General features: G+C 54.1%; 2 protein-coding genes across 6 annotated transcripts in view; one reads left to right on the forward strand and one right to left on the reverse strand.

The window, feature by feature from the left end:
* Positions 1 to 917, forward strand: part of MRPS25 (mitochondrial ribosomal protein S25) — a 50,475-nt gene extending 49,558 nt beyond the window's left edge. Inside the window, exon 4 of the mRNA XM_061128928.1 lies at positions 233 to 917. Coding sequence (XP_060984911.1) covers positions 233 to 425 — 193 coding nt within the window. The 3' untranslated portion in view covers positions 426 to 917. The remainder of the gene's footprint in view (positions 1 to 232) is intronic.
* A 1,130-nt stretch (positions 918 to 2,047) lies between these two features.
* The window catches only part of NR2C2 (nuclear receptor subfamily 2 group C member 2), a 109,578-nt gene continuing 96,441 nt past the window's right edge, over positions 2,048 to 15,184 (reverse strand). For all 5 annotated transcript variants that reach the window (XM_061128927.1, XM_061128922.1, XM_061128924.1 and 2 more), the window contains 7 exons: positions 14,356 to 14,489; positions 13,269 to 13,446; positions 12,349 to 12,470; positions 11,614 to 11,753; positions 10,440 to 10,577; positions 9,031 to 9,136; positions 2,048 to 7,641 (listed from right to left, as the gene is read on the reverse strand). In XM_061128927.1, the coding sequence (XP_060984910.1) occupies positions 7,467 to 7,641; positions 9,031 to 9,136; positions 10,440 to 10,577; positions 11,614 to 11,753; positions 12,349 to 12,470; positions 13,269 to 13,446; positions 14,356 to 14,489 (993 nt within the window). In that variant the 3' untranslated portion in view covers positions 2,048 to 7,466. The remainder of the gene's footprint in view (positions 7,642 to 9,030; positions 9,137 to 10,439; positions 10,578 to 11,613; positions 11,754 to 12,348; positions 12,471 to 13,268; positions 13,447 to 14,355; positions 14,490 to 15,184) is intronic.

Below are 15,184 nucleotides of genomic sequence, written 5' to 3' on the forward strand. Positions count from 1 at the left end.
CAGGGGGCTGAGAAACCTCTGAGACCCCTGCCCTGGTGGCTGTGACCGTGTCCCTCCGGGGGCCTCTCAGGTGGGACCTAGTGGTGAGCGGCCCCAGGCCCCTTTGTCCCGCCCGCCCGCCCGCGGCCTTCCTGCGCGCCCTCCTCCGCGGCCTGGGGCGCGGGGCGCAGGGCGGGGCTCACTGCACGGTCCCGGCTCGGCGCCCACGCCCCCTGCGCTCTGCTGTCCGCAGGGAGACCCTCCGGAGGGAGCAGCAGGAGCGCGAGCAGCTCTCCCACCCGGCGCACTTCGGACCCCGGAAGTACTGCCTGCGGGAGTGCATCTGCGAGGTGGAGGGCCAGGTGCCCTGCCCGGCCGTGGCGCCGCTGCCCCGGGAGCTGACCGGCAAGTTCCAGGCCGCCCTGAGAGCCGGCGCCCAGGACTGAGGCCCCGAGAGCCCCGCTTCTGTGCCCCGAGACTGACCACCGCTTTGCAATGAAGAGCCCGCTTTACACACGTGTGGGAAGCACACTGCGCGGGGTCGGGCTGCAGCCGAGCTGCTCAGTGGACACCCTGCGCCGTCACGGCCGCGAGACCGCGTCACCGAGCAGCGCGGCGGGACCCCGGCCGCTGGGCCTTCGGCGGGGCCTCCTCAGACCCGTTTCACTGACGCCCCCGAGCTCCAGGCCGCGGCTGTGCGAGACCCGCAGGCCCCCGCGGAGCAGAGCCTCCTGCGCGCTCGGCGCTCTGGGAGGGGAGCGACGCCACCGGCTCTGTCCGAGTCCTCGCCTCACTGGACGCCGAGGCCGCCTGTGCTCTGGTCCTGTTGGTTTCAGGCCTCAGGAGACAGGGCCTGGGCTGACCCCGAGCGCGCCGCGAGATGTTGTGTATAAACGTTGCAAATTTATCTCAGGATAATAGAAGTTTGGCGCGCTTCACGTTTGATGTTTGGGTGATGATTTACTGTGATTTTGTACCAAATCCGCCTTCAGGGAGATGGTCTAAACGTGCGGGTCTGAGGAGGAATGGGCAGGTTCCGCAATGGCCACAGGCTTACTCCTGGGGTGGTTTCACTGGAACTCACCCCCTCGGCGCCCTCCCCCACCGCCGCACTGGAGCGGAAAGCCTGTCCCGGGGGGCCGGGGGTCTCGGTCCCGCCCTGTTTCTGATACCACACCCGTGTGGTTCAGGGCGAGGCCGGCTGGGCTTGTCAGGGAGTGGGCTCCCTTCCCCCCGGTCTCCAGAGCGCAGTGAGACAGCCTCATGGAAACAGCCTTTCCCTCCAGGGCCACAGGGGCGCCCTAAGAAGGCTGCTAAGTAGGAGGATCACCCGGAACCAAGGTAGGTGCGGACCCCTCTCTAGAGAGAATGATGTCCAGCAGCTCACGGGAAGGCGCTGCTGTTCTCCTGGGCTGTTCTGTAGGCAGCAGGTAACAGGCTGAATCAGCACTGCTGGGGGCATTATTCTCTATGTCCTACTTTAACAGGGACAAAAAGATGGGTTTAAAATGTGCAGAAATCAGAAGCAATGGTAAGAGATTGCTATGAGGATCTTATAATGGATATACTTTAATTTGCATAAGCAGTGTTCACTAGATGGTCTTTGGCCTTGTTCTCCTGAAGTAACCCGTCTGAGTTCCATTTTGACTTCTACTTGGCAACGCCATTTAAAGCTATCATCTGGCCGCCAGTGGTTTCTGCCATGAGTTTGATTGGACCTCAGCATCCTCACCTGTAAAACGAGCCGTCAGATGACACCACGAGGGGTGGTCTTTCACCCCCTGGACCGCAGACACCCTTCCAGGAATGCACGCGTCCGTCTGTGCATTCGGCGGCACAGGCTGTGTTCTGCTGCTGAAAGCTGCGTGTGGCTTCTGAAGACGCCCAGGCGAGGGTCTCGCCAACGCTTCCCTTAAGGGTACTTGTGACGCGCAGACCACAGAACATGGGGGGTGAGCGCTGCACGGTTCTGGCAACCAGGTGCTCCTGGCCAACGACTTGGGGTTCAGGGTTACTGATGTTATTACCATTATGAGGAGAAATGAAAAGCAGGATATCCGTGCGTTACTAGTTTTTAATTCGCTTTAATAGTATAAACCTCATTTAGGTAGTAGTATTAAGCCACAACAATAATGCCACATTGAAACAGCATTTAATAAAATGCATAAAGCTAATTCATGCACTGCAATACTCTATATACAAACACAACAATGCAAATTCTTCTTCAAGACTGAAGACATTGATTAGATATAAAATTCAGTTTAAAAAGAACATGCTATTTTTTAAATGCCATCACATAAACAAAGCTGATTTCAAGCTACAGCTTTCAACAGATTTTAAACCTGGAATTAAAATGTGATGGCATAAACAATATATTCTATATTGTGAAGGGCAGAGGTTACAGAAACGGTCCCAAGAAAGTAACACCCAAATTTTCCTTTAACACACTTCTTTTAAAAGGGTTTGTAATGCAGGTACATTTTAACAGAGAGCTCTGAACTACAGGTAAAAACTATGGTTTGTACTATGAAAAATGTGCAGCTTTCAGGTATAAAACTAGTTGAAGACTGGTTCACGAGCTAACTGGGAGGACGGGGAGACTGTAGAAAAATACTCCAGCTCTTGAGTTGTGTGGCAGCAGCATTTGAGTCCGTGAGTGCTCTGGTGGTTAAAATAATTGATGACACGCTTTCTAAAGAAAAGCTGTTTTTTATACATTTCCAAATGTTACCCAAGTGTTAAGCTTTATCACAGTCTGTCAATTGATAAATATTGCTGAGCCTTTGTTCCTAGTGTATCTCAGACATTCTTCACCCCTAAAATACTCTTAAAACTGAGAGTTTACTCCTAGACTAGTTAAGGTAAATAGCCCCAAGGAGAACCCCTAAAGATTCACTTAGAGACTGCCAAGCTTCCACTTGTATTTTACCTGGAGAGCCCCCTTCTATAGTGTGATTGTCACGACAGGTAAGGACGTGGGAAAGGTCGGACCACCACTGGGTGAGGCCACTGGAGTAGCAGGAGCGTCGTCACAGCAAAGCCGTGGGAAGCCGAAGGCCGCACACCCACCGTCTCACAAAAGGCACTGAGGACCGCGGTCTCAATGAGCTGTTTCCAAACACTCCAATAAGCTTAGGTTTTTTTTAAGTAACCTGTGGTGTCTGAGTTTTCGTACTTATCTGGTGATTTCTTTCAGCAGGCCAGCTTTCAACCTTCCCACCATTCAGGTCTCCTGCTTACAGGTGCGTGGGTAACTATCGCTGGGCCCTGGCTCCCGAGTGCGATTAATGGGGAGAATTCATCAGAACAGACCTGAACAAGGGAAATTTGGCATCTGTAGCATTAAGGTATACATCTGTACTAGAATGCAGTTTTTATCTGAAATTTAAAAATTTTAGAATCATAATTTATAGAAAGGAATAAGGGCAGTGAATTTTATTCACATGCTACAGTTACAGAAGTAAAATATCTGTAATTTATATGCCAAAGGAGTTAGCCATCAACATTCATGCTTATTTGTCAGCTGTGGTAGATGGTCAGAGGCGGCATTCACTGTCCGTGAGTCCCAGAGCACGTGTGGGCTGTTCCCACCGCACCGGGAGTCAGGGCCCACCACACAGCCTGCTGTCGGTCGTGGGGGAGGCCAACACCACTGCCTACCAAGGTCCTCCCGGTTAGGCCATAAATAGATGTATAACAACTAGGTTAAAGGTCCCCACCTCGTTTCGGACATTGGGATAAACTAATGTCTTCCAGCTTCCTGGCCCTGGTGGAGGGCGGGGCCTTTCCCAGCCAGGCTCACCCCAAGGAAAATGTCAGCAAATCCATCCTTCTGCTGAGGGACCAAGGAACACCCACGTCAATGACTGTAGCAACTCTATCATAGATTCTCTGTAAAACGTAAGGGAAGGCTGGCTACGGGTCTGTATACATAATATACATCTATGTACACATATGCTATATACACTGTACATACAGAGAAGGTATAAACACATGTACATTCAGTCAGTCATACAAGCCTATAAATCTGTACACGCACAATGTCGCTGAAGGGACCCCAGGGCTGGACACACAGAAGTGCCCATTAGCAGGAGGCACGGGTGAGGAAGCCCAGGACCCTGTGTACAAAAGACTCAGACCACTCTGTTGTGATGAGAGGCTGACTCTGCAAATCTGCATCAGAGTTAAGACATTTTCTAAGAGTCGCACAACCAGTGGAGAAGGGAAGTGGGACACTGGAGGGCGTGGGTGGCTGCCCAGCCTTGTCGGACCCTCCCGGGTGTGCAGGGCAGCGGCCTCCAAAGTCAAGATGCGCGCATCAGAAGATGCCACCTTCCCTGGACTCAGGAGAGCTGAAATGTCATCTGGAGCCCCACTGCACATAAGGCTACTTCCCCTGGAAAATGGGCAGGATGCTCCCAGGCTCTCATCTATCCTCAGGCCCTGGAAATTGGGTCCTCAGCCAAGGGCTGCCTGTCGGGCAGAGGGCAGGGTGGAAGCAAGAGTGCTCTGCTGGGCGTTCCCCCAAAGCGCCAGGATAAAAGCAGTAGATACCATGAGAGCCTGGTGAGTATTTGGCTCTGCCACCATGACCCTCGCCAGAGTCCACATTTAATACTGACAGGCTAGAGACCAGTCCCTCTCAAGGGTGATCACAGAACACCTCAGAGTGACTGCACATGAGACCAGATACGAAAACCCGGACCACAAAAGGACCCTGACCACAGCCTCCTGGCAGAGGTTAGAGAATAAATAAGGTAGCCACCCCCCTCGCCAAAAAAACAAACAAACAAAAAAAAAACCACACACACCTCTCTCAAAATCAGAAGGGCAGTAACACACTTCCTTAAAAATACTTTCCAGGAATACCTTGGAAAATGCCTGCTTGAGTAATTTGGTCTTTATGTCGTCTTGTTATGTAATGAACTTGTAGTGAACTCCACACATTTCAACATGTAACTGTCCCCACCGTCTGAAACGCCCCTGACGCAGAGCCCGCTTCCTCAGGAAGCATCACCGTGCGTCCATCCTCACCTCCCTCAGGGGCACTCGTCCCCTCTGCTCTGCGGCGGGGCCCCCAGACGGCGGGTGTCAACAGGCCACCAAGAACCCCATCCTGGCTGTTTCACTCAGATGCAGAGGCCGCTCTCCCTTCCCTGAACCAGTCTCACAAACCACTCACGGGTGAAGAGCCCTGTGAAAGTTGAGGATAAGTATTTGCTTCCAGTCTCTCTAATTTTTGACTTTGGGCTCCTCTTAGCCACTTTGACAGGAGAGGGATGAGCCTGCTGTCAAAGGTTTGAGATGATTGGGGGAGGTGAGAATTCAGGTAGTGTGGAGCCAATTTTTAAGGAAAAGGCCACTTCAAAGTAAGGCCAAGGCAATCTGGGACAAGAAAGAGGAGTGTTCAAAGCCCAGAATGGTCCACTGGAGTCAGCCATCAGCAGCGTTGGGACTCAGGCGCAAGACCCGGTTAAAATCGGCGTTTCTCCCAGGGCGTCCTGCGGGTGCAGGGCACGTGCCTATCCCAGTGTTCACTGTCTCTCCGCCGTCCCACCTTCTACTCCCAGCCTGTCTCAACAGCACCTCAGCCCAGGTCTTGGCTAAGCTGTCCTAATACCTAAGGCCACCTGAATGTAAAGGCCTCACAGACACAGGACGATGCCCCAGAGAGCAGGCCAGTGTTGACCTTCTCACCATCACAGAGTGCTCAGACCCGAAAGATGTGACACAAGACGATGTGTGTTCCCAGGGAGCTGCTAGAGGAGCCTCAGACGTGCTTACATCAAAAATCAGAACAGACAAGTGTGCACCTCAGTGTGTAAGACGTACACAAATGCTTCAGAATGCCTCTGTGAAAATGCTTCCCAAGCAGAAATGAAACAGACCCACCTTGGTCATCCTCTTGGCCAGTTTCCTATCTTACAAAGTCACTTTGAAGTTAGAAAACCAAAATTGTAAGCTGCCAATATTAAATCCTTTCCATCACTTTACAATGGGTACTACACTTTCTCTAAGATATGCTTTAAAGCATGAACAGTAAATGATATAATTGATACAAACAAGAGTATCTGTAAGTTGGAGCCACTGTTCCCACTTGATTCCCACTAATGACTAAGTGCTCCCGACAGCGACGGTGTGCCGTCTGGTCCTGCCACGGGCCCGTGCGGTGACCCGGCGTCACGCCACCCTGCTGCTCGCCTGCCCTGGGCCTAGGAGGTGCCACCTGATCCAAAGCTTTAGGAGATGCAAACCTGGCCTCGCTGCACTTCCTTAATCTGGGCCACACTGAGGGTGCGGACACCTGATGCTGCTTGCTTACAACCAGGGGGATTTACGAGCACTTTCCTCTAGGTAAACTTCCCAGTAACTGCATTCTGTTTTAATAAAACGACGGTCACTAAGGTGACTTTGGGGTTAAAGATTGTTTTTAAGGAGAAGGCAGCCTGCCTTTGATCCATCATCTAAAACACTCCAGGGGTCATCTGCAGACTCGGCCCCAGGGGACCCCAGTGTGCCGCGCCAGGACCATCGAGAAGCCCACGGCCCGAGGTGGTGCTGGGCCTGGAGACAAAGAGAGCCGTGCCGCGTGGCTCCACCGTGGATGTCATAGCCCTCCCGGCCCTCCCCCGAAGACATGTGGGCGGGAGGCCCCGACAAGGGTTCAGAAGGCCCACCTTGCACTTGCTGGGCAGACCACTCCATCTGCCGTGAGCGGCAGAGGTGATGCAGCGATGTTTTCGGTTGCCGCAGGAGTTGGTGGTTGAATCCAGTTCTGAGAACCAGTCACGGAGGAGCCCGCGGAGGCCAATCACAGACCAGGAAATGCAGTCAGCATCTGCTCGGGCGAGGAAGCTTCCCGCTCAGCCCAGCACGTGTGTGCCGCCGCACTCCCGGGACCCGGCTCGAGGCCGGCAGCGTGTGCGCACGGTCAGGAATGACGCCTCGCCTCCTTACGCGTGAGTGATTGTCTCCTGTACCCTACTGCATGTTCACAGAAACCATTAGCATTTCGGCAAAGACAGACACAGTTTCCATCTGCCCTGCACATTGGCAAGGTGTTGCTAACATCATACATCGATAAGTGCTTAGAAAGTGCTAGTATTATTACCCTGGTAATTAGTAGCTATTCCAAGGACATTTTAATATATACACACATACCGTTCTCTTAGGTTCTTTTAGTTTTAATACTAGTCTCTGACATTATAAAACTTTGCTTTTTTTTTGCCCTTTGAGAATTTCTGGATACAAATTGAGATAAAAGATTGTTTCAAAATCTGTTGCTTCATCAAAAGGCATTAAAACATTTCTTATGGCAGGAGAGGATCCTACTAGTCTTTGAGTGGCTACTGTCTGGGACGAACAGCTAAGGAGAAGCCAGCTGGGGACAGCTAACACACTGGAGTACTTGCACATACCAAACCCCACCACTCCACTGTCTGTCTGAGCGGCCCGGCAGCCGGCGCTCCTCGCAGGGCGGGCCTGCGCTATAGGCTGGCTCCGGTGATCTGGCCGTTATACTCCGCCGTCTCCATCTTGAGGATGTAGGGGATGATGCTGTCTATCGAAACATTACCAATGAGGCCAGTGAAAAACAGCTCTTCCGTTATGCTGGAACTCATCAGCCTGAGTGCCGGCAGGCGGACGAGAATGCGGGCCAACCTGTAAGAGGGGGGTTGTTAGAGGGGGCCGGGCCGCGGCACTTGAGGCTTCCCCCAGACAGGGCCTGTCTGCAGCCCTCGGGACCGAACCCAAAACCCACTGTCCACTCGTTTCAGTAGTTGCTCTTGTAGAGATTTATGATGAGTGCAATGATTACGTACCAATGTGTTCCCTTCGTTGTTTATAACAACTCTTCCCAATCCCACCAAAAAGAAAAACCTGGAAGCTTGTTAATGGAAGGTAAGTTAAACTAACGTGTCAAATCACTACACACATTAAGGAGGAGAATGAAAGTCTGTTCACTGATAAGAATCCCATGACACACAGCTGAATAAGAACTTAAGAGCAGGATGTGCTCTAGCACAAATAACATTTGGGTGTGCGTGTAAATAAGGTACTCGGAAGGACAGTCACAAAAATGCTAACTGTTGACCTCTGGGTATTGGGATTTTAAGTGATTTTATCAAAACTTTTTCTGTGTTGCTCTAATTTCCAGTGTTCACTTAGCATTATAATTAAAAGGAAAGCAGTGAGATGTTTATTCTGAAGGAACCCCAGGAGGGCACAGCACGGCCCTGTCCTGTGGCAACCTGGATGGGCCAGTCCACAGGCAGCGCCCGGAGGGGTGGGCGCCGGGACACTGTACTGCAGGGCACTTTCATCAGGAGGGAAATGATGGGGAAGTTGCGGCATCTCCTCAGCCACGGAAAATGACTCTAAGAATACACATACTTGCTGAGTATTAAGTGAAAAAGATGCTAGTAGAAAATGGATCTTGCTTTGGCAAAAGCTGTGTCTGGCCATGGCAGCATGCCTAAAGCATGAGCAGGCTCTCTGCCAGCCACGCTGGGCACAGGTCCCTGAGGCCCAAACATGATAAACTTGCCCTTGAATAAAGGGGTTTTTAAAATACCAATTTACGCAGGGAGTAAATTATTATTTTGTACAACCCAATCGCACTTTGTAGGAGTCGGATTTAGTTTGTCAATGGACTCTTCTGTCAAGCGCTCTAGCTAGCACTGTCTCCTCAGTAGGTGCAGAGCCAGGGTCAGAGCTGCTGACTCTTCTGGACTCGGGGGTGGTCTCACACACACTGTTAGCCCCAGAGGAGAGGATGTCTCCCAACCCCTCGAATTAGAGGAGCAAGCCCAGGTCTTGCCCACAGTCACCCAGCAACACGGGGACGGCCTGGGCTTCCCGATTCCTGGGCTTCCCCGGGGCTTCCAGGGGGCTTCCTGGACTTCCTCCGCAGTCCACGGTCACCGAGAAAACGCAAGCATTAACATGTGGTCACACAGAGGCTCTACCGGGCTGCCCGAAGCGGAAGGCCAGCGTAGCTGACATCTCAGCGAGGTCCAGCCTCGCCCCCGTCTCGCCTGTGTGCCTCACCGGTAGGTGTCTTCCGAGTAGGTCTTCTGAACGTAGTCCTGCAACTCCATCTGTGCCTTTTCTTGGAATTTTTCAATCTGGCTTGTGCTGGTCAAACCTGGATGATCTGAAGAAGAAAAGTACCCCAAATTGCCCTCTGTATTCGGAAAGCCTTGTGTGTGGACTTCTCAGTACTTATTTTTAATCAGACTTCTGGCAAACTTCTCAAGTGCGACAGACTGCGCTCCGGGGGCTGGTCTCAGTCAGACACTGCTGCTAGAACTCTGGTTTCTCCTCTGCTCTGCCGAGACCTGCAGGTTCCCAGGGGGGCCTGGCCCCGAGCGGGCACACCAGCCTCTGCAATCCCACCGGGGTTGGCTCTAGACCTGTGGCTTCCTACTCTAGGAAACACATACATGCGAAATCAGGAATCACCACCTGCTTTCTAGACACGTCATCACGTAGTGTCTCCCATTCTGTTAGCTATTTTCCTGTTCCTGAGTAGGCGGCTGGGAGGTGTGGGGTGGAGAGGTTAAGCTGGGTCCAACTTAACCCAGCGGCCTCTCAGGAGGCTCAGAGAGGATGGCTGAGGGGCGGCGAGTGAGGCTGGCCGCGGCCAGTCTCTCCCCGCAGTCCCGCCGCCGCCTCTGCTGTGACCACACACGGTCTTTGCTCTGCAGAGACCGTGGGTAAACGTGTGCAGGCTCCGTCTGTACTGGCCTGTGTGCTAACATACCTAAAACTTGGTGGAGAGCAAGACCAGAGCAGAGGGCAGCGGGTGCGGTCTAGCTGTCCCTCGGTAGTTACAGGGGATTGGTTCTGGGATCCCCGCGCACAGCAGATCCGCTGACGTCCTTTACGTTGAACATGCATATAACCTACACATGTCTGTCCGTATACTTTTAAATCCCCTCTGTGTTACTTTCGAACTCCTGGAACATTTTTTTCCTTGGATTTGTTTTTTTTTTTGGCCACACAGCATGTGGGAACTTGGTTCCCCACTCGGGGACTGAAGCTGGGCACCTGCGCTGGGAGCTCGGAGTCTCGACCGCTGGACGGCCAGGGGAGGCCCTTCCCTTGAGTATTTCTGATTCGCGGTTGGTTGAATCCACTCAAGTGGAACCCGTGGATACAAAAGGCCAAATGTATACTCAATTTTGTAAGCTGTGGTCTCGTTTGGCCCATGAGATATAAATGATCCGTTTGTTAGGGTTCAAATGACATCTACTGAACACATGAAGATACTACAACATTGGGACTACTATATAAACAACTTTAAGAACTGTCCTGCTCACGTTAAGAGTGGGGACACGCAGCCGCACGGGCTGGCAGGGCGCTCTGCCTGCTGACGGCCGGGCAACAGGCCCGCGTGCAGAGCCATCGGCAGACCCCAGTGGGGACCTGCCGCCAGTGGCCACCGCATGTCTTACCGGGGCTGAAGAGAACTATGGCCTTGAGGTAGGCGTACTCATAGCCGTCCACGTCCAGCCTCGCCATGGTGTTACAGAACTCCTGCAGCTTCCAGATGTGCTCCATCACCTGCTTTATCCGGTCTCCAGAAAGTTTATCTAGAAATCAACACACACATCCTCTGAGAAAGGCTAGTAAGAACAGTAAGGGAGCTAGCTTCTTGGAGGGGACAGACTGGAAAAAATGAGAGAATTCACTTTTAAATGAAAACCCAGTTATCTCAAGAGCCCCATTTTGCAGCTGTAGGTGAGGTGGCTCCAGGCACCCAACTCCACTCGGCTGTCAACCCCACCCCTGGGACAGCGACTCTCCCTGGGCGGCACCTGTGGCCCGCACGCGCCGAGGCCCACACGCCAGACCCTGTCAAGGCAGGCACTGAATAAACGTGCCGACCTGAACACCTCGGCATTTTTTAGTTGCTACAACAGTTTTATCTACTGTCTGATTTAGACTTCATGACAGTATACTGCTGAAGGCAGTGTTATTATGTTCAGTTAGAAAGAAAACTAAAGCTCATTTGTGAACAAATCTAAAACTCAATAAAATGTTACAGGTTACAAAAGTTACCTTTATGTAACTTCCGAAGGAAGTAACTAGAAAAACGAAGGTGTGACTAGGTGACTCACACCCGGTCTCCAACACCGGGACGGCCAATGGGAAGAGCGGCCAGCTCCAGCGCGGCGACAGGTGTGATGCGCAGGGTCAGCCGAGACCCTGGGCAGCGCGGGCACCTGCCAGTCTTCCGGGCGCCGTGAGCACGCAGGGACCACGGGCTGCCTCCCAGCCCTGATGCCCCGACCTCACAGAGAGCCGCGCGTCCACCCACCCCCTGTGCGAGGGGGCCGTGGACCGGGCCCAGCGCTCCCACTTGCTGCTTCCCCAGGGCAAGGCAGGGACCTCCCTGGGACCTGGTCTCCCACACACCACCCCGGGGAACAGTTTCTAATCCACAGGCTCGTGAGGGTTTGTGAGCTGCACAAAAGGGTAACCTGTCCCTGAAGATGAAGACAGAGGCGGTGACTACTCTGAAAACAGTACTGAAGGTCTGCATCAGAACTCAGCACCTTTTCCCGTTCATCTTCACAGGAAAAGCAGCAGGTGGGTAGGAATAGCCTGGGGCAGCGCCGGCCCTACCTTCTTGGATGCTATTCTGCAGGTGGTTGACGATAGCGGCCAGGATGGTGGAGAGGCTCATGACCTGGGCGCACTGGGCCAGCCCGAGGGTGAAGAGCTCGTTCCAGCAGGCCCGCACCAGGCTGGTGTTGCAGTCCTGCCTGGGGACACAGAGGCAGGCTGGGCGTGGGGCCGCTGGCCCTGCCCCAAGCCCCGCACACCCCACCGAGTCCCGTTGGCGTGGTGTGCCAGAGGCCTCTGGAGGGCTCAGGCCTGCTCTCCACGAACGCCGTGTCCACACGACTGGCCCGCCTGAAGTCCCTCTGAGGACAGCCTACTCTCAGCAGCCCTGGGTGGTTCTGTCCCCAGAGGCTGCAGTGACCAAGGGGAGACCCCAAGGCTAGAGACATGTCGCTGCCCAGGGAGGGGTGGGGTCTCCACGCAGGACAGCGCGGGTGAGGCCCCCTGAGACTGTCTGTCATCCCAGAGGCCCCCAATGGGGGGCCCCCACCCTGGCCTCAAGACCTTGGAGCATCTGCCTTCCGTCCACTCTGTCCCTGCTCCCGGCACCACGCCTGAGGAGGCACAGTAAAGGCCGGGGGACGTCAGAGCCCTGGCAGCCAAGGTGGTCTCTCGCCACCCATCTGCTGACTGTATTTATTCACAGGAGCTCACTGGGGGGCCCTCAGGCCCCCCCAGGCCGTTCCTAGCGCGGGGGAGGTCCTGCCAGGGTCACGAGGGGGAAGAGCCACTCACCCGAGGGCCTGGAAGGCGGGGATGGACCTGGCCCAGTGCATGGAGAGGAAGAGCAGGCGGGAGGCTGACTCGCAGATGTAGTGCACGTTGAGGTACTCGGGCATCGGGCTGGGCATCGTGAGCTGCAGGAGAGGGCACACGGCCCGGGGCCTGTCAGCACCCAGCCCCACGCGGACCCCCCCATGGGGCGGGCCCGCCCAGTGAGCTAGGGTCTGACAGGCCTGGAGTTGGGGGACGGGGCCAGCTCATCCACAAGGACACGTTTCCCAACGCTGCCTCCCTGCACTGGTACTGGTTCTCAGCATTTCCACTCAGAGCCACGGGTTCAGGTCTAACTCCAGTGGGAGTGAGCCGGCAGGCGGCCTCAGGGAACAGCGAGGGAGAGCAGAGCAGAGCCCGGGGGGCGGGCTGGGACCCAGGAGCCCCTCTGTCCCGGAAGGGCTCGACTGCCTCTGCAGCTGGAATCCCCCAGGGACCCTTGCCCTTGGACCCCCTGGGCAGCTGTGGGCAGGGACTCACGTGTCCCTAGGTGGCTGACCAGACCATTCTAGTGGAGAACATGAGGAACTGAAGACTCAGTCTGCAGACCTCGAGACTGGGGGGCTCATGGAGCCTGGGAGTGAGTGTCCTCAAGAGAGGGGTGAGGCTCGGGAGGCGAGTGCTGAGGGCAGCCCTGGGGACCTGACCAGCCTCCAAGCGTATCTGAGCGCTACTTTCTGTGGCCCCATTGGGCGGGAGGGCAGAAGGCAGGACAGCCCGCCTCGGCCTGTCTTGGCGGCGACAGGAGACCACGCCGCCCCAGGGTCAGCGGCAGAGCCAGACGGCCAGGTGAGCAAAGACGGGCGAGAAGGCTGCCGCCACCTGATGGGCTCACTTCCAGGTCTGGCTTTTAACCACGGCCGGCAGGTGGAAGCCCTCACCTTAAACGTGACGTGAGTGTCTGAGAGGAGGGGGCCCTCGACCTCGATGATGGGCGTGGACTGGTCTCTGCTGATGACGTGGATGCCCCCCCCGCCGCCGCCGTCGATCCCATCTGCCAGGCTCGGAGGCGAGGCGCTGTCTGCGGTGTTAAGTGCTTTTGCTAAGGTATCGAATGCCCTGCAAGCAGAAAGGGAGCAAGCGTGTGCTGAAAGTCCAGCTTCGAGGAGGAGCGCTCTAGCTGAGACGTCCTTTGGGAAAACAGCACAGCGGGAGAAAGACAGTTAACTCTGCCCGAGAGGAGGAGCAGTGGCCGTCACATGTGTCTCCACACGGTCTCAGACACGAAGCTAAACGTTATTTGTTCTCACACGTAATTTCTGTTTTACAGAAACACTCTCCAAGGTGGAATTCCCTCCGTCTCAGAGATGTGAGCGCTAACTCTGCCAAAACCACCAGGAGTTAAGTGCTAGAACTGGGATTTGGCCCAACTCACATCCCGCTCTCTTTCCACTGGATCCAGAGTGGCATCTTCTACCAGACCACAAGGGAACCTGAGGGCTGCTGCCGCTGAGTGGCCCCTGACTGGCCGGGCATGACGGGCAGGAGCGGCAGGTCCAACGGAACAGGAGCAAACCCACAGCCCGGCTGCAGGGCGTGTAACCTGGCAAGGGGCACAGGCGTCCAACCAGCCGGCGCCATCTCACTGTCAGTATCCGTCTACCCTGAGGGGTCTATCTCCGCTCTGGACTCACTACTTGAGACAAATAGGCTAACACACAAGCAAGAACGGGACTGCACTGTTGACGTTTAGGTCCAATAACCAGTGACAAGTGTGCTTGGACTTTAGGCTGTCCCTGAATCACTCAGTCTCCTTCATCATCTGGAAGGAAGAGTTTTCACACTGTTTTGTATCCTGTAACGTAAGCAGGTCCACATCCCCACAGTGAAAACGAAGCAGACAGACACGCAGGGGCCTGTGACAATTCTGCAGTCCGTCATCAGATGGGGTGGGCATCAACATGCTGCCAGCCACCCTCACGCGCAGGGGCTGTGTGTCGGGAGGCGCCTCCGCTCACCGGCTCGTACCGAGTAATCTCACTGGCAGACTGGTCCTCCGGCTGCATTTCTGAGCTGTCACCGTTGTTGAGGGATTCACTGAGGTTCGCGAGGGAAGTGACGACGTTTGCCAATGTGCCCAGGGCGCCCTGGCTTGTTTCAGCCTGTTACCCGGAAAACAGTGATATTAAAGGGGAACACACACACACACACACACACACACACACACACACACACGACTCTCAGAGAAATGAAGGGATAACTTTGTTTTGAAAGCAGCTGCTATGGAGGTGTGACTATGATGGGCACTGAGGGGAAGCGCTTTTGGGGGATAAAACAGTTCTGTATCTTGATTGTGAAGGTAGTTACACAAACCTACACAGGACATAAAACGACAGAACAAAGTGACAGATAAAATGACATCCAGGTAAGCTGGATGTCACCAAAGTTTAAACCTTTGTGTTTCAAAAGATTATCAATAAAGTAAAAAGACAACCTCTCTCCTCCCCCACACAAAAGACAACCCACAAAATGAGAGGAACTTTTTGCAAATTATACATCTGATAATGGTTTAGTAGCCAGAATAGCTATAAGAACTCCTACAGCTCAATAACAGAAAAACAAATAAGCTAGTTAAAAATGCAAATAAAAACTATAATGGGATGTCACATCACACCGACGAGGATGGTCACAGTCGAAAGACGTAATATCGAGTGCTGGCAAGGGCGTGGAGAAAATGGGGGTCCTCACACACTGCGGTGGGAATGCAAAATGGTGCAGCTGCTGTGGAAAAGTCTGGTAGCTCTTCAAAAATCTAAACGTACAGTTGTTACATGACCACAGAGATTTCATTCCTAGG

This window comes from Dama dama, chromosome 24, assembly GCF_033118175.1.
Source record: "Dama dama isolate Ldn47 chromosome 24, ASM3311817v1, whole genome shotgun sequence".
Lineage (NCBI taxonomy): Eukaryota > Metazoa > Chordata > Mammalia > Artiodactyla > Cervidae > Dama > Dama dama.